Raw genomic sequence first — 19567 nt, forward strand, 5'->3', positions numbered from 1 at the left:
ACTTCTCCCGCCTCCCAGGCTTGCGGCGCCAATCAGCTGTTTGGCGTGGCAAGCCTGGGAGGGGAGGAGAATTAGAGCAGGGGCGGCATGCTCAGGGAGGAGGCGGAGCAGAGGTGAGCTGGAGTGTGGAGCTGCCGCATGGCTCCCCGGGCGAGGGGGGGGAGCTGCCACGGGGCGGGGGTGCATCAGGGCGGAGGGGGGTGTGGAGAGCTGCCGCAGGGCTCGGGGAGGGGGCGGAGCAGAGGTGAGCTAGGGTGGGGAGCTGCCGCACGGCTCCCTGGGCCGGGGGAGTGGGGAGCTGCCATGGGGGGGTGCCTCAGGGCAGAGGGGGGTGGGGAGCTGTTGCAGGATGGGGCACCTCAGGGCGGGGAGTTGCCACAGGGCTCGGGGAGGGCACAAGGTGGAAGTTTCGCCTAGGGTGCGAAACATCCTTGCACCGGCCCTGCTGGGGGTATGCAGTGGTATTCCACGGGATACATCAACTCATCTTGATATTTGCTTAGTTTTACAACAGGCTACATAAAAACACAAGCTAAGTCAGTACAAACTAAATTTCATAGACAGTGACTTGTTTATACTGCTGTATATACTATATGCTGAAAAGTGCAATATTTATATTCCAATTGATTTATTTTATAATTATATGGTAAAAATGAGAAAGTCAGCAATTTTTCAGTAATAGTGGGCTGTGACAGTTTTGTATTTTTATGTCTATTTTATAAGCAAATAATTTTGAAGTGAGGTGAAATCTGGGGGTACACAAGACAAATCAAACTCCTGAAAGCGGTACTGTAGTCTGAAAAGGTTGAGAGCCACTGCCCTAAAGGACTGGGGCCCTCCCTGGAACACGGGTCCTGTCCGTTTGCTGGATGTGGAAGAAGGCCATGAGCCAGTTTAAAACCAGGCTGTTTATCCAAAAACCCTTTCTTTGTCTGTTGGTCCCTGGAGAATCCACTCTGAACTGGTATATGTGAATCTCTCCAGAGGGTGGCTTCAAAGGGTTTATAATGGAAGAAGTATATTAGCATCCCCGTCCCTCCTAGAGAAGGTACATACAATGCCACAATAACACATATACAATTGCTTTTAATACAATATACCCCAAAGGTGTTAACCTTAATTCTAAAAGGTATCTGAATTCTGTATGTTTTTTTCAGAAAAACCTTTTCCGTCTGTCATAAAGTTTCTATTGTATCATTCCCATGAAGCCAAAGTATTAACCTCCCCTGCCTATCACACACAAACACACTGAGGGTATGTCTACACTGCAAGTGAAGGTGTAATTGTGGCACGGCAGACGTACCTGTGCTAGCTTTAACCTAGCTAATGTGTAATAATAATAGTGAAGAAGTGGGAGCATGGGCTAGCAATCAGCGTACAAGGGGATCCCGGGTATGTACTCTGGTGCCCATGCTAAAACCCCTGCGCCCACATGGTCACTACAATTGTTACCCATGCTAGCCGGATTAAAGCTAGCGCAGGTATGCCTACCCGCACTGCAATCACACCTTCACTTGCACATTCTGGGAATGACAATGTGGTTTACATGATTTGGGTGCATACAATTACAGGGCTCATGCATGCAAATTAGGCAAGTGCACATGCATATGGGCACAATGATCATAATTTGTGTGAAGTTACCTGATTTACAAGCATAATCATGATATTTAAGCAACTGGACACGCATTTAATTGTAAAAATCAGACCCCTGTCACAGGGCAGTGGGCCAGATTGTGATCTCTGTTATATTGGTGCAAATCCAGAGTAAATACATGGACATCAGTGGCGTTACTCCAGATTTACTAATAACAATCAACTTCCTAATAGGCTCACAATATTTTTACACATAGGTCTGGTTCCAGTGTATATTATGTATCAATACCTGAGATTCCTGATTTCATGAGGGATAACGCTAATATCATTGAAGGAAACATCCAGATAATTAAGATATGGTAATATAAACAGCCTGAAAAAGAGAAAACACAGTACATTACAGAAGAACTAGTTAAATACATTGATCTATGTTAACTGATATATTGTGTATATCTTATTTATATCTACTGTGGCAGAGCTCTGACCTTGTCCCCGTGGGTCCTGCGCTTCTAGGCAGTATATGCTAGCCTCAGTGGCTCTCTGTGACCCTCCACATAGCCCTTCTCTCTCTAGAGCCAGGGTTACAGTCTACTGAGCCCTTTTCATCATAAGCCAGCAAGGAGGTTGGTGAGAGAACTCCCACAGTCTCTGTTGTCCCTAGGGCTTGTTTTAGAACAGTTTAGCTTCCTGTCCTGACAGGGGCCTGACTTCCCCTCCCAGGAGGTGTTCCTGTAGTGGTGGGTTGGGGGGAACCCAGGCCCGCCCTCTACTCCAGGTTCCGGCCCAGGGACCCTAATGGTAGCAGCTGTTGGCAGCCAACCTTTCACTGCCAGAGTTGCTACATTTCCCTGGGCCACTTCCCCACAGCTCTCCTGCTTCTCCCTTCTTCACCCTTACCTTAGGGCTCCCTTATCAATAACTTGAGGGTATCTTCATTAACCAGCCCTTCAGCCACACTGCCTCTCCCCTGGCTCTCCTCTACCTGACTGGAGTGAGCCCTTTTTAGAGTATCAGTGGGGCCTTAATTAGAGTCAGGTGGTCACATTAGCTTAATAGCCTCACCTGACTCTTTGCAGGTTAATTGGAGTCAGGTGTTCTCATTAGCCTGGAGCAGCCCCTGCTCTGGTCAATCAGGGAACAGAAAACTGTTAATCCAGTGGCCAGTATATCTGCCTTCTGCTATTCTGCTGTACCCAACTGGCCTGGGTCTATCACACTACCTATAAAATCTGTGATGGGGCAGCTGCTATCAGTGTTAACTGTTGAAAGTTTAAAAAGACTGATTTACTCCCACTGGTCAGACAGGTGTCTGGAAGGGAACAAGTCCTTTCAAAACCATCCATTTCTTAGGCCTGGTCTACACTAACATCCCAAGTCGAACTAAGGTACGCAACTTCAGCTACGTGAATAACGTAGCTGAAGTCGACATACCTTACTTCGAACTTACCACGGTTCAGACGCGGTCCACACGCGGCAGGCAGGCTCCCCGTCGACTCCGCGGTACTCCTCTCGCCGAGCTGGAGTACCGCAGTCGACGGCGAGCACTTCCTGGTTCGACTTATCGTGTCCAGACCAGACGCGATAAGTCGAACCCAGAACTTCGATCCCCAGCCGCCGAACTAGCGGCTGGGTGTAGACCAGCCCTTAGGCTCATGGTGGTCAAAAATGAGCAGAAAACAGAAAACATTCCACTAAGATGTGGTGTCACCCCAAAATTGGAAATAACTCCATGCACAGAAGCTAATGTGCTGACAATATAAAGCAATATTATGAGTGAAATAGCTGCATTATGAATTTATTCCGAACAGGATTCCTCCTCGCCTCCCTCCTTGGTGTGTGTGTGTTTGTGAGCCAAAAGCCCCACCCAGAGAGAGCGAGAGAGAGAGCCTGAAGTACTGGTAGGTTAAGAGTCCCAAAGCGTATTCAACTCCTTCAACTCCTATACTTTATTCTGCAAATCCTCAGAGGAGTCACTTGAGCGAAGCCAGCAAATGGTACACAATAGCAGCAAGACAATCAGCCAACTGTACTGTCACTGCTGGCAAGAGGTTCAAAGAGCCACACAGAGACAGACCTGATAGGTGTATTAGGCTGAGGACTGTGGCATTGGGTTTTCCTGTGTAACCATGGCCTGTGTGCATTTGACAGGCCAATGCAAGGAGTAGAATAAGCCCAAGCAATGGCTCCATTAGAGACCTCTAGAAATTGTGAAAATATTATCCTCCAGTACTATTTGTTACTAGCTGTAATGCTGGCAGACCAGGTACCAGCTCATACGAAGGGCCAGGCCCTCACTGAACACTAACAAATACATAGCTGGAAACCAGTCTGACTTACCTGGGTGTTAGTATTGTTAAGATAAATATTAGAGTTGTAAGAATGTGTTTGGTGTTTAGACCTTATGAATAGTGTAGGATGCTGCATGTGCGAAAAAAATGGTACCAGCTGTGAAGCAACTCAGAATACCATGGATCTACTGTGGATCTACTGTCGCGACAAAAAATATGTTTTGTGTTGTTTGTCTTGTCTTGTTGCTAGCATTGTTGTGTATTGTGTTTTTTTTAAAGAGATTACTATATTAGGAAAATAAATGATGAACATAAAATTTAAGCACAAAATAAAATTACCAAGGCTATAGAAGTGGTATGTAGGTATGGACCCCCCCAAGGTTATAGATGCAGACAATGGGGGTGCATTTGTGGGGGAAATTTTTACCATGATGATGCATGCTTTGTGAATTAAACAAAAGTTTCATATCCCGTACTGACCCCAATCCTCAGGACAGGTGGAAAGAATGAATCACACCATAAAGAGGCACTGCGAAAAGTGGTAGACCACACCGGTAAAAACTGGCCTGAAAAGCTGCCCTTGATCCTGGCTGCCATCTGCAGCAGTGTCAGGCTGAAGACAAAAATCCAGCTGTACCAAATTGGCAACCGATGCGGTTAATGATTAATCCTGAATGCCTCACTAGAGATTCTGAAGAACACCCTACAGCAACCCAGCATGACTACTTTCAGTGGCTTAAACAATTGCAAGAAGACAAAACTATCTTACAATATAGGGTGAATCAAGCCACTAAACAAATGAATACAAAATTGTACAAGCAAAAAGTCACCGACTCCGAGCTATGGGAAGCTGGTGACCAGATAAAGTATTTAAAGCTAGGGAAAAAGGATGATGCCCTGGATTCTAAGTGGACAGGTCCCTATTCCGTACTTGACCATCTTGGCCCACTAGTGTACCATATTGAAAAAGACGGCAAACTTAAGTGGGTTCATGTGTCACAGATAAAATTGTTTTCCTAATTTGTTTGTGTTTAATTATTACACAATTATATTTAATATTTTACATTTTTTATATTATATTACATATTATATTTAATATGGACTAGAAGTATACCTGCCAATAATCACGTGAATTCCTCCCGATAGAGATTCCCTCGCACACTACCTGATCCTAAGGGAGTCCTGCCAGAAACCTGCTAAGGGTAAGATGTTGTTATTTTGGGGGATATTCATAAGCTTTTGGGGTTCAGGGATAACATATGTACATTGGGGGCTACAATAGTTTAATTGGACAGAGTGGAACAGGGTTCAGGAAATACCCATACATAACAATACCCTGTATGGGACCTTCACACAAATTACATTGCAACACTGAGTTAATATAACCAATGAGGATCATGACTGCGTGATTGAGGTGATAACCCCTATGGAGCCGATTATGGATTTGAATCCTTTTTGTGAACCCAGTGAACCTGGTTCACACACCTTTCTATCATTCATACCAGGACTATTAGAGGTGTGCACGATTACAGTGTGGGTGAACAAAACTATTTTTGTGGGCAACCTAACAGTGCTACTGTTAAATGGCCTTCCAATCATGGAAAGACCCTACCCACATTTACTTAAGAAATAACCACCAATTAAGGCATACATGGCACCCAGGATAACAACGCTACACATCACAGTTAATTGGACAAAGGATAATGTAACCATCACACGGCCCGAATGTGCACCATACAGCACCCTCTTATTCAATGCTTGGTATGGCTCCTTGAAACAAAAACATTCTCCCCTTCAAGGGAAGAGAGCTCTAGCCAGTACTATACTGGGAGGCAGAGGAGCTGGAACAGGAATATTAAATTCAGTGGATCTGGAAGCATTAAAAACAAAGGCCTGTGCGGTAGAAGCTTTACACCACAGAATAGCAAAAAGGCAAGAACACCAAATCACTGAGTTGGTACAGACAGGGGTGGCACACTTGGGACCACATCAATCATACATTTCGGGCTTACTATGCGAGACATAGCTGATAAAATAGCTATAGCCTTATGGTGTTCTGAGCAACAGCTGTTAGCCATTGTTTTAACAGAAAGAGAGATGGATTGGATTCGAGCCAAGGATATGTCTGCCTTAACTCCCCTTCTCAGCATACAGAGAAATAATCTTCTCCTCCCTTATATTTCAGAATGGTATAAGCTTATGGACTCAGATGTATACACAAACACCCTAACTGGACACATTGCTAGCCAGGTGATGCGGATTCACCCTGCCAGATACCTGAACACCCTATAGTCTTTCTTAGCACTCCCAACCCTACAGGGAAGGCATATTTGGGCCCCACGATTGGCAGGAATGTATTTAAATAATAAAGAAGAAATCAATGATCGCCCCATGGGTGTAAAAAAATGGACTACTCGACAGTGGATATGCCCCAACTTGGCAATTTTAGAGGAGCATTGCTCCGTTCAAATAAAAAATTTAGCAACATGCTACTGGGATGAATTGGATAATAGCACCACCAAAGTATACTATGATGGGGAAAATTATGTTTGTATTATTGGACTGGAAAAAATTGTGTGGCAGGAAAAGTATACTCAGAGGCCACCTGTACAACAATGTATGTGCAATGTGACAATATTGTGAACTCCCACCATGACTTACTATTTTCCGGTTCATAAAAATAAGGATGTTAACCTAGTAGATACCAATAATATGCCCTGAGTTTTAATTTTTCTTTGGGGGTTAATTGGATCACCTCATACCAATGGCTAGCAGGGAATAAGCAGATTAGTCAATTAACTGCAGCAACCCGGACAAAAGTACTAACACGAAGTCTGGCTATTTTGCATCAAGGAACTGAAATTCTGAAAGTATCCACACAAGCTCAACAAATGATGGTGCACCATTGGTATGGCATTTTTAGAGGCTGGTCCCCCTCATGGACATCAGTTTTAAATATTATGAGTCATCTCATAATTGTTTTCTTTGTACTAATTGGAACAATATTTGTCATAATGTGCATTATGTGCTGTTGGATGAAAAGAATGTACCTCAGATTAAAACCACAAGCCCAAATTGCTTTGCAATATGTTGCCTTAAAGCAATTACACGAGATGTGACCCATTTAATATATTGATATTAATGGGTCAAAAGGGGGACAATGTAGGCCAAAAGCCTAATGGGGAAAAATTGTCTTGCGTAAATTGTACTCCATTTTGCTTATTTTGCTTTGTACTCCATTTTGCTAGCTTTGAATTAGTAAGAAGAAATTGCAGCCTTGAATTAGTAAGAATAAATTGTTCTGAGTTTATTCTTTGCTGATTATGTCAATGATTGTTTTTAGAAGGATAGAAGTTTTATGGCTATAATTCTTGCCTTTGAAATCATTTACTGTTTTGTGTGTGAGTGAAGAATGTATGGCATACTGATTAACAGAGAAGAGACAGGAAGCACCAGTACTAATGGGCTGGATGGTTGAGAGGGGAGTGAAGGAGTCGAGAGGCACCAACTTTATTATTAGAATCACTCTGATGGCAGATTGACGACCCTAAAGCAAAGGCATACACCCCAAGGACAAGCTAAGCAGTTCAGTCAGAGGGACGAGATAAGAAACAGTTGCGGATCCTCCTGGTAACAACTCATAATAATGCTGATTAAGAGCAACCTTGAATACCTCGTGATTAACAGCTCCGGTGTGCCACAGCAAGGTCCACAGACTTGTATGGGAACTTATTACTATAAAAGAAGAGTGTATTGCCATGGGACTTTGGGTTCGTACTGCATCAACACTGGAGCTTCGGACGCGTTCGACAGACCCAGCTCCCCTCCCTTGTGTGCAGTTTCAGCTGGCCTCTGGAACTGACCGAGCAACACAAAGGTGCCACAGGACTCTCTGTTGCTTTTTACAGATCCAGATTAACACGGCTACCCCTCTGATACTTGACAAAGGACTGGTAACTATAAGATCCAGCTGCAGAAGTGTGTGTGTGTGTGTGTGTGTGTGTGTGTGTGTGTGTGTGTGTGTAAAAGCATATGCTGATTTTGATGTTTAAATTGTATTCTCAATAAACACGGCGTATTGCCTTATCCCCTTGAAAAAGATTCCGTGTGCTTCTTATAAGCATAACACGTGTATTGATCTCACTTATAACCTCTGTAGCCCATGGTATAAAGTTATATTGAGTGTTTGCATTGTAAACATCTGCTATTGTGTAACTCAGGGCAGGTCTACACTGCATTGGTGTAGCTGCACCGATGCAGCTATGCTGCTGTAGCACTTAAATGAAGACTCCCCTACACTGATGGAAGAGAGCTCTCCCGTTGGCATAGTTAATACATCTCCCCGCTAAGCTCTCCGGTTGACATAGTGCTCTCTACTCAGGGGTTAAGGTCAATATACTATGTCACTCAGGGGTGTGGATTTTTCACATTCCTGAGTAGTGCAGTTATATGGACGTAGGTCTGTAGTGTAGAACTGGCCTCAAACAGGAAAAGAAGTATTAATTAATGTAAAGTGCTAGTCCTTCAGACAAGAGAGCCTTTGAAACCAAATGAGCCATTGTAAGACATCAAAAGGACAAAGACTGTTGATTGCCCTCTTGTAACGATGCTGGTTCTGGCGGGATCCAACTGAGAGTGCCAATTCAGGACAAATTGATAAAACAGGGCAGTCACAGCTCAAGGCTGGGGTTTTTCCACCTCTAAGGCAAACCAAACCAGCCAGACAAAGAAGACTTTGGTCTTACCCCACTGGCTAACCACAAGTCACACAAGCAATTGCCTTAGACACTCCAGTTTCCCAGTATCACCACCAGTGCCACTCGTTATGGGGACAAATGGTTATGAAAACCAATACCCCAATAAAAGAAAAAAGGTTCTCTCGATCCCGAAGGACCAAGCCCCAGACCCAGGTCAATATACAAATCAGAACTTACCCACAAATCACGCTGTTGCCAATCCTTTAGAATCTAAAATCTAAAGGTTTATTCATAAAAGGAAAAAGTTAGAGATGAGAGTTAGAATTGGTTAAATGGAATCAATTACATACAGTAATGGCAAAGTTCTTGGTTCAGGCTTGTAGCAGTGATGAAATAAACTGCAGGTTCAAATCAAGTCTCTGGAATACATCCCCTGCTGGGATGGGTCATTCAGTCCTTTGTTCAGAGCTTCAGTTTGTAGCAAAGTCCCTCCGGAGGTAAGAAGCAGGATTGAAGACAAGATGGAGATGAGGCATCAGCCTTTTATAGTCTTTTCCAGGTGTAAGAACACCTTTTTGTTCTTACTGTGGAAAATTACAGCAAAATGGAGTCTGGAGTCACATGGGCAAGTTCCTGCATACTTTGCTGAGTTACAAGGCGTATCTGCCTTCTCTCAATGGGTCAATTGTATAGCTGATGGTCCTTAATGGGCCATCAAGCAGGCTAGGCAGAGCTAACACCAACTTGTCTGGGATGTCTCCCAGAAGCATAGCTTAAGTTTGAAATACAGACAGTATAGAGCCAATATTTATAACTTCAACTACAAAATTGATACACACATATAGACAACATAATCATAACCAGCAAACCATAACCTTGTCTTAGACACCTCATTTGACCCCCTTTATACAAGATTTGGTGCCACTACAGGACTTTGGTTGCAACCATGTTCTATATGGTCCCAGTTCAAATCAATAACATGACACCTCCCCACTCAGATGAAGAGGAATCAGGAGCCGACACTTGTTTTGTCAGTGTGGACTCTGGGGAGAAGGGGATAAAAATCCCTGACAAGGAGAAACTGGATCTTTATACATCTGGACTCTGAGAGGCAAGGATTCCTAAACATAAGCAAGCGATCCCCATGCTGCTTGGCATGGGTCAGTCCTAAAGCACATATAGAGCTGCTTATTATAGAAGCTTATATTACCTTTTAAAATCCAAGACTGTAACTCATTTGTGTCTGTATGTTTCTTGCTTTAACCTTGTAAATAACTCTTTTTTTTTAGTTAATAAAACTTTGTTTTATTACACGATTGGCTATTGCCTTGATTTGAGATCGGAGTACAACTGACCTGGGGTAAGAGACTGGTCCTTTGAGACTGGAAGTAACCTGAATATTGTTGTGATTTTTGGTGTAAAGTGACCATCTGTCACATAGTCCAGCTTGCCTGCGTGGCAAGATGGATTGGAATGCTCAAGGTGACCGCCTTTGACTCCATGGTAAGACTGTTATAGTGCTTTAGGAGTTCACACTTGTTACTGGGTTGGTGAAATGTAATTATAGAACAACCAGTTTGGGGCGTCTGCCCTGCTTTTTAACAGTCTGCCCTGAGGTGCCACTTTTGGTCAGGAGCCACTCCAGCCAGCGTGACACGAATACTAAAATAGCACTGAAGCCTCAATCAAGGTCAGGCACTGTGCAACTACACAGTAAGAGCTAGAGCTTACAAACTAGATATGAAAGATGAAGGGTAGAGGAAAAGGGGTACCTACAATTAAAAAGCAAAGCGATCAGGGAAAGGTTGGGAAAGCCATGATCTGAAGTTTGTTTTATCGACTATCTTCTGGGAAACGGCCCAAGGATGGTGGAGTGGATGAGTTGAGGAAAGCATGGGTGAAGGAAAAGGAATAAAAGTACTGAGGTGGGAGGCAGGAAAAGAGAGTTAGGAGTACAGAGGGTTGGAATTATACAATGAGCCTTCCTTGCACAGAAGATCCACGGCTTTTTACATATCGTTACATGGCATAAATATAACAATGCATCCTGCCAATTTCAATGAATGCACACCACAACTTTGCATCCAGTAAATATATTATTAAAATTTTCCAGCTTCTTGTTAGGCAATTAGGTTGCTTGGTTTCACTTCTACAGCAGTTCTTCCCATATTGTAATGAATCATTTGTTTTGCAAGATATCAAATGTTCTTTCCTTTCCCAGCCACCTGTAAGCTGTGTTTTAGGGAACTTAATGTTAAATGGTTTACAAGGCAATCATTTCAGGAGTAGAGAAGAGCATTATTTTTGACTATTGTTGATCAGTGGAAATTAGTTGTGTGTCTTTCTTTCACTTTCTGTGCACTGTCTTCTCAATGAGACCCAATAAATAAATTTGCCAGAAGAGTAGTAGTTGAGTTACAGAATTCCTTATGATATATCCAGAACTAACAAGGACAATACCAAAGAAGGAAGATCTACAGATCACTTAAAGAGGCAGTGCCAAGAGAAAAGAGGTTATATGTAGATATATAATAAAATTTCAGGATTGTCACCTGGTTGTGGTCTGATCTACACTACAAAGTTAGGTGAACCTTGCCTTGCATCAACCTACACTTAAATTTGTCTCCCACCGAATGTAAGTGCCCCATTACAGAGATGCAGTAACACCACTTCCCCAAGCAGCAGTGAGCCATGGTAACATACTGGGGTTGAGGAACCACAAGCGTAGACACTGCATTACTTATGTCGACCCTATCAGTCCTCCTGCAGCTGTCCCATAATGCCTGACACTGACCACTCTGGTCACAATTGTGAACTCTATTGCCCAGGGGTCTGGAGACCTGAAGGCCTCCCGCCCCACTAAAGTCCTGGGAGTTTTTGAAATACCTTTTCATGATTGTCCAGCTTGGTAAGCACACCTACCAGCTCTCCATTGTTGTATGCAACTGCCTAGCTGACCATGCCAGCTACACGCCCAGAGATGCTCTGGCTTGGAGTAGACAGGAGGTATTGGATCTCCTGGGCCTGTGGGGAGAAGAGGCTGTGCAGGCGCAGCTACAGACTAGCCATAAAAATGTGGACACCTACGAGCAGATTGCACAGGGGATGCAGGAGAAGTGGTATGGCAGGGATCAGCAGCAGTGCTGCATGAAAGCAGAGTGTGGCAGGAATACCATAAGGCCAGGGAGGCCAACAGTTGATCCAGTGCCAAGCCTCAGACCTGCCGCTTTTACAAAGACCTGCATGCCATACTTGGTGGACACCCCATCACCCACAGACAACCTTGGATACCTTTGAGGAGCCCGTCAGAGGTCCCTGGCGTGAACAGCGAGAAAGAGGAGGAAGAGAGATATGTAGCTGTGGGGTGCAGCTATGCCGCAATCCAGAGCCTGTTTGAGATTTGCTTGCAGACCAGTGAATCCTGGCAGTTGAGCAGGGTAAGCCCAATGCGGGGGAAGGAACCTTGGATAAATGTGTAAATGTATTTCCCATTACGGTGATGTACTAATGAAGCCCCCAACTTAACAGGACACAGCTATCAACGTGCCATTAAATTTACTCATACTACAAAGAGAAGTAGAGTTGTTTATGTGCTTTTCATTTCCCTGTACAGTTAGGCAGGGTGGACCATGTGAAGCAGTTTGTTTATGTACACAGGGGTGTCCCTTGAATCCTCCAGAGAGATCTTGATGAAACTTTCATGGAGGTACTCTGCAATCCCCTCCTTATTTCTTCCTCTGAGGTAGGATGTTTTCCCATGCCAGTCGGTGATTACTGCAATGGTGCCAGCCCATGTTAACAGGCCAGCACCATATAGGCCTGAGCAGCTTCGGGCAGTCAGCAGCAGCTGTGCTCTCTGTGCCTTTGTTACTCTCAGGAGTAAGATATCTGCTAAAATCACTACCGCCTGTGGACAATGGTGCCATTTTTCAGTGCCATTGCCATATACTCATGGTTTTATACAACTGAGCAATTCCTGTCTCATTTCCCTCACCTGTGGTGGGCCATGCTCACCATGTTTGGTGCTGTGAGTGGTGCCATGCACAAGCACTCCGAAGCAGAAGTGTCAATAATCATGTCTGGTTTAACACTTTAGGGGAGCGAGGGAAAGGAGTTCTGAATCTTAACGTTCACTTTCTTTGACACTAGTACCTCTGTGTGCTTTATCTGTAGCTGCCGCCATTGTGGCTTTGAGGGGTTCCCCCTCCACACTGATGGAATGGCTGTGTCAGATAAGAAGGAGAAAGAAAAGGTCTCAGGATAACATGTTCAGTGAGATTCTGCAATCCAGGGCTGCATCAGACTGTGAGCAAAGTGCCTGGATGGTGAATATTGCAGACTGTATTGAGAAGGAAAGAGCAGACAGGAGAAAGGCCGAAGAGTCACAACAGGAAAAGGAGAGGGAGATGCATCAGGATATAATGGGGCTTCTCCAGCAGCAAACACAGATGTTGCAAACTCTTGTGGCCTACTGGTTCAACAATCCCAGCTCACTTCCTTTTGCAGTGTTTGGAGAACTCCATTATAGCACCTCACTACATCACTTTCCCCCAGCATTCCACGTGGCCTCGGTGGCTGCATCCCTACCCTATCACTCCACCCCGGGAGCCATAAACAACCACAGCTTCACATGCACCGACCTATGAAAGCCCCGGTTGCTGTATGTGTAGCTAAAATGGACATGAACGTTCTTTCGCCCTGTTAAGTTCTGTTCTATTAATTGAGTAAATTTTAATGTATTTGCTTTTAAATTGCACAGATTTTTCTTTGCACCAGTTTTGTTACTCAAATTCTATTATTTGGAGAATAATTCATCTTTATTAGTTCAGAACATATGCTTCAGAGTCCCTAGCAGTACTGAAAGCAACCACTTACTGGTTTCCGTACAGCGTGACACAAAACTCATAGAATCAGTGGCAAACAGTGTAATAATCATAAATGTACAGCAAGCACCACACATTTCCTAACAGGCCCCCACAATGCAGAGCCAGGCAGACTACAGTCCATCACAGTGCATGACTATGGCTCACTGTTAAAGTGCTCTTTCAAAGCCATCCTGAGCCATATAGCTCCATGCTGAGCTCTTGTAATCACCCTGGTGCTTGACTGTTCAAACTCAGCAGACAGCTGCTCTACCTCTGCCGTCCACCCCAATGGCAACTTTCCCACCTGTGCTTCACAGATATTATGCAGGACACAGCAGGCAGCTGTAACCACTAGGATATTTTTTTCACTGAAATCCAATCTTGTGAGTAAGCACTGCCAGCATCCATTCAATCTACCGAAAACATATTCAACTGTCATTTTGCACTTGCTGAGTCAGTAGCTGAATCTTTCCTTGGTGCTGTCGAGGTGGCCGGTGTATGGTTTCATGTCCAGAGGAGCAAGGCATAGGCTGGGTCCCCCAGGATCACTATTGGCGTTTCAATATTGCTAATGGTAATCAGCTGGTGCTAAAAGAAAGTCCCTGCTTGTAGCTTTATGAACAATCCTATATTCTTAAAGATATGAGAATCATACTCTTTCCTGACCAGCCAACATTGATGTTGGTGAAACTTCCCCAGTAATCCACCAATACTTGCATAACCAGAAAAAAGTAGTCCTTTCAGTTGAGTGGCAAGGTGGTCTGGTGCCAAAATAGGATACATGTCTATTGCTCCACCGCAGTTCAGGAACCCCGTTGCTGTAAATCCATCCACTATGTCCTGCACATTGCTGAGAGTCACAATCCTGCATAGCAGGAGGTAATTAATGGCCCTGCACACTTGCATGACAATTGCCCCGACAGTCAATTTTCTAACTCCAAAATGATTACCCACTGACTGGTAGCAATCTGGTGTTTGAGACCGCCACTTGCTTCTTCGCTCTCAGTGCAGCACTCATTGTGGTGTCCCTGCGCTGGAGGGCTGGAGCAAGCTCAGCACACAGATCCAGAAACGTGGCTTGGTACATCCGAAAGTTCTGCAGCCACTGCTCACCATCAGCCTGAATTACGATGCGATCCCACCAGTCAGTGCTTGTTTCTCGGGCCCAGAAGCAGTGCTCCACCATCTGCAACTGCTCCATGAATGTCCCCAAAATACTTGAACTGATTCTTGCTATGTCCCACAGCAATCTGTCCTCCATAAAATTGTGATGTTCCCTGCTGATTCCGTTCTTCTTGCGGCTCTGCAAAAACTGGAGTATCGGCATGTGTTCTGTGATTGCAACACTTACAACAATAGTGCAGAGCTGTGCAGGTTCCATGCTTCTGTCAGAGATGGTGGACAGTGAGGAGGGCTGTGCAGATTCATGGGATTTTTTAAAAAGCTGTGAAAATTATGGGCTATGCATGACATTATGGGATGGAGAAAGTTGCACACTGGAAAGTTGACCCCTTGCTACCTGTTACCCCCATGACTCATTTTTTTCCTCACCACGCATTGCCAAAACTTCCCCAAAGACAGTGCACAGGATGGTGGTGGGTTGCACCCTGGGACACCTAGCTATGGTGCACTGCATTGTGCATTGACACACTATGCTTATGAAGTTGCTTATTTCCTACAGAAATCTTTTCCTTATTTCCCTTCTCTGGGCCTCCCTCTAGGACACACTACAGTAGTGAGCACTACTATGCTCACTACAGCAGGATCCTGCCTTTGTTCAGCTGCAAAGGGCTTGCAGCTAACAGCTGGAACAGTTCTGTCAGTGACAGGCACTCCACCCCCCTCCCTTCCTGATGAGGTGCTGCCCTCAACTGCAGTGCAAGAGACAGTCTCAACTCCACCCACACCTGGAAGCATGCTGCTTCACTTTGCTGCAGAGGAATCAAAGAGACTTTTTCCCTTTCCTTCAGCAATTCCTGGGACTTTACCCTTTTCCTCTGGGGTCCCAGCATAATATTCCTTCTTGCAGAGCTCCATGGAAAAAATCATTCCCAATAAGCATGTCAATGGGGATATTTTCATTCTCAACTGATGCTCACAGTCTCTCTTTTTCTGCTACCTGCAGTCTGTATAGCTCTAACTTTGCAACTGCATCACTCTCATCCATTTTTATGCCTTCCTGCTCCTATTTCCCTTTCCCAAAATAAGCAAACAGAAAATAACAGAAGTGTAACTTTTTTTTACTGTATTCAGCCAACCCACCTAAAATCTTGGCACCAGTGTATGAAGCGCAAATCTCACTCAGAACAACAAGCTGTGCATTTCAGTCTGCTCGCTGCACCACTATGACATGTCCCCGGCATACTACATAGACTGTGAGACCACTGAGTCCCATTACATTCTCCAGCCTGGGCTGTCTCTCACAATGCTATGCTAGTGACAAGCAATAAATCTCTCCAGATGCTATGATCACTCACCCATCAATATGTAGCTACACACACCCAGCTGAGTTGTATGAATGCTCTCTAAGCCACTCATGAACTGTATAAAGAGACACCAGCAAATGTCCCCAGCCCCAAGCCTTGCACTCCAGTAATGTGCCAGCTTACACTGCTCAAGACTCCCTAGACAGTGCAAGCTCATTAATTAGTTTGCCACTTCATCAAAGGAAAGTGAACATGCACCAATCTTTGTAATCTAAGCTAGGGTTACCATTCGTCCGGATTCCCCCGGACATGTCTGGCTTTTTGAGCTAAAAATAGCGTCCGGAGGGAATTTGTAAATGTCCGGACTTCCCCCCCCCCCCATGCAGAGCGCGCGCGGCTAACAGGGCAGCCGGCCGGATGGTGCCACTTACATGGGGCTCCGACAGCCAGAGAGAGCCCCTCCTCCGCTTCCCCTGCAGCAGAGATCACTCCCTCCCTCCCTCCCTGCATTCGCAGATCGCCTCCAGCAGCCTGGAGCTCCTCCCCTGCTCCTCCTCCACTGCTGCCCAGCCTGCCGGGATGAGCGGCTCAGGCCGTTCCTGAGCAAGTTCACAGAGACGTTAGGCGAAGGCCAGCAACAAGGGGGCCAGGGGGTCGGAGAAGGGGCAGGGAGGTTTTGGAGGGGGCAGTCAAGAGACGGGGGGGGTCGGGAGTTCGGGGCGGGGGCTTTCTGGGGTGGGGTGGAGAAGGTTTTGGGCAGTCAGGGTACAGGTAGGGGGTAGGGTCCTGGGGGACAGTTAGGGTGGGGGGGGCTTAGGAGGGGGCAGTCAGGGGACAAGGAGCGGGGGAAGGGTTGGGGGTTCTGAGGGGGGCGGGAAGTGGGAGGGGTAGGGGTGGGGCTAGGGCAGGATGGGGGCGGGACTAGGGAGGGGCTCCTCCTGTCCTCTTTTTTGCTTGCTGAAATATGGTAACCCTAATCTAAGCAGATTCCCCAAGCACTTCAACCCAAAACACACTGTTTTAGATGAAATATAAAAGAGATTTATTAACTACAGAAGGCTAGATTTTGAGTAATTATAAGGGGTAGGCATAGAGATCAAAGTTGGTTATATAAGAAATATAAATAAAATTTCAGCCTAAATTCTACAGACAAAGCAAGATTTGAATCAAGCAGTTTCTTGCCCCTCTAGATGTTCCAGCAGTTTACAGTTCTTATTACACAGACTGAATTTCCTTCTTACCCTGGGACCAATCTCCACAGTTCAAAGTTTTTGTCTTCCAAATTTCTTGTTGCCTTCAGAGTAGGTGGGGGAGGAGAGAGGCCAAGTGGTGATGTCATCAACCCTTGTTCATACTTTCTCTCCAGGTGCTAGAAAGATTCTTGCTGTGACGTGGGGGTTAGGTGGACCCCATTGTGTATGTGCCCTCTGAGGAGTCTCTGGGAGGGCCACTTGGGAGGGTAGAGTCTCCTTAATGGGCCATCAATGCCTGTCTGGCCACTGTTAGTTGCTCCTTTGTTATCACTGAAAGGCTAGCTGTGGGCGTTTCCCACTTACCACATATTTCAGTAACAAACATATAGCAATACTTCATAACTTCACATACAATGATAGAACACACAATTCAACAGGATATTAATGTTCAACAGATCAAGATTTTTTAAATGATCCCTCACAAGGCATGCATGGTACAAAACATTATAATCATATCACAGTGGTGAATATGGGGGTTCCAGGGTGCTATTTTGAGGTACAGAGTGCCACACCCTTTATTTGCCACTTGCACAAATCCACACAAATCTCCAGGCAAAAACCTCCTAGGCACAAATCAACACAACTATCCAAACAACACAACCAGCACACACAATAACCCCAAACACACAGAGCCCCTCACCACAGTACACCCCCCTCATTCACTAACCACACAACTCCCCCTGCACAACACATCCAACATGCAAATCAACACAAGGCAATACAATCAGCACACACAATAACCCCAAACATCACTCTGAAGCCTAGAACATCTGTTGAGTCAGTGTGAGTGATGGAAATGGCTACAAGCAGGGTTGAGAGTTCTTTAGGTTTAGAATACCAATGGTTCAATCATCACTGGGATTCTGTCTGTTATTATCCAATTTTTAAGTTTTCCATTGTTTTCAGTGCTTTTACAAATGACTTTACAAATTACACCCATGCAATAGAGTGAGCTTTCGGCTACTAGTATATATCAACCTTAGCTCACTTTTAGTAAACAAACTTTCAATTTAAACCATTAGATGGAAGGATGATCCTGTGATTAAGGTATGTGGAGTGGGATACTTAAGATTTGGGTTCAATTCCTGGCTCTACACAATCTGCTTGGGCAAGTCCCTTCGTCTCTCTGTGCCTTTCTTCTCCATTTTTAAATTGGGTATAACAACACTTCCCCTCTCCCTCCTGTTGTACCTATTTAGATTAGCGGTTTTTTCAGATAGGAGTTGCCTAAACAGTAACTATGTGTATACAAAGCTCCTAGTACAATGTGGCTCTGATCACAGATAGGGCCTCTGTGTACTACTACTGATGTTGATGAATATTTGCTTATGCATATATTCGGGCTGTCAATTAATCGCAGTTAACTCACGTGATTAACTCAAAAAAATTAATCACGAGTAAAAAAATTGATCACGATTAATTGCATTTATAACAATAGAATACCAATTGAAATGTATTAAATATTTTGGGATGTTTTTCCACATTTTAAATATTGATTTCAATTACAACACAGAATACAAAGTGCACAGTGCTCACTTTATCTTATTATTTTTGATTACGAATATATGCACTGTAAAAATGATAAACAAAAGAAATAGAATTTTTTAATTCACCTCATACAAGTACTGTAGTGCAATCTCTGTATCGTGAAAGTATAACTTACAAATGCAGATTTTTTTTGGTTACATAACTGCACTCAAAAACAAAACAGTGTAAAACTTTAAAGGCTACAAGTCCACTCAGTCCTACTTCTTATTCTACCAATCGCTAAGACAAACAAGTTTGTTTACATTGATGACAGATACTCCTGCCAGCTTCTTATTTACAATGTCACCTGAAAGTGAGAACAGGCGTTCACATGGCACTTTTGTAGCCGGCATTGCAAGGTATTTATATGCCAGATATGCTAAACATTATAGACTCATAGACTCATAGACTTTAAGGTCAGAAGGGACCATTATGGTCATCTAGTCTGACCTCCTGCATGATGCAGGCCACAAAAGCCGGCCCACCCAATTTCCCTTATCTCTGCTGTTGAAGTCTCCAGATCGTGATTTAAAGACTTCAAGTCGCAGAGAATCCTCCAGCTTGAGACCGTTGCCCTATGCTGCGGAGGAAGGCAAAAAACCTCCAGGGCCTCTGCCAATTTACCCTGGAGGAAAATTCCTTCCCGACCCCAAATATGGCGATCAGTAGAACCCCGAGCATACAGGCAAGATTCTCCAGCCGGACCCACATTTTACCAGCGATGGCACGTTATTGCCTAATTGACTAAAATCACGTTATCCCATCAAACCATTCCCTCCATAAACTTATCTAGCCTAATCTTGAAGCCAGAGAGGTCTTTCGCCTCCACCGTTTCCCTCGGAAGGCTGTTCCAGAATTTCACCCCTCTGATGGTTAGAAACCTTCGTCTAATTTCAAGCCTAAACTTCCCCACGGCCA

The 19567-nt window shown here is 44.6% G+C and overlaps 1 protein-coding gene across 1 annotated transcript in view; it reads right to left on the reverse strand.

The window, feature by feature from the left end:
• The window catches only part of LOC113408109 (leucine-rich repeat-containing protein 63-like), a 47430-nt gene that overhangs the window by 2880 nt on the left and 24983 nt on the right, over nucleotides 1-19567 (reverse strand). Inside the window, 4 exon segments of the mRNA XM_026660612.1 lie at nucleotides 1883-1966; nucleotides 12789-12832; nucleotides 15563-15599; nucleotides 19135-19150. Of these exon segments, the coding sequence (XP_026516397.1) occupies nucleotides 1883-1966; nucleotides 12789-12832; nucleotides 15563-15599; nucleotides 19135-19150 (181 nt within the window).

Source organism: Terrapene carolina, unplaced genomic scaffold (genome assembly GCF_002925995.2).
Source record: "Terrapene carolina triunguis isolate 2854851 unplaced genomic scaffold, T_m_triunguis-2.0 Scaffold17, whole genome shotgun sequence".
Lineage (NCBI taxonomy): Eukaryota > Metazoa > Chordata > Testudines > Emydidae > Terrapene > Terrapene triunguis.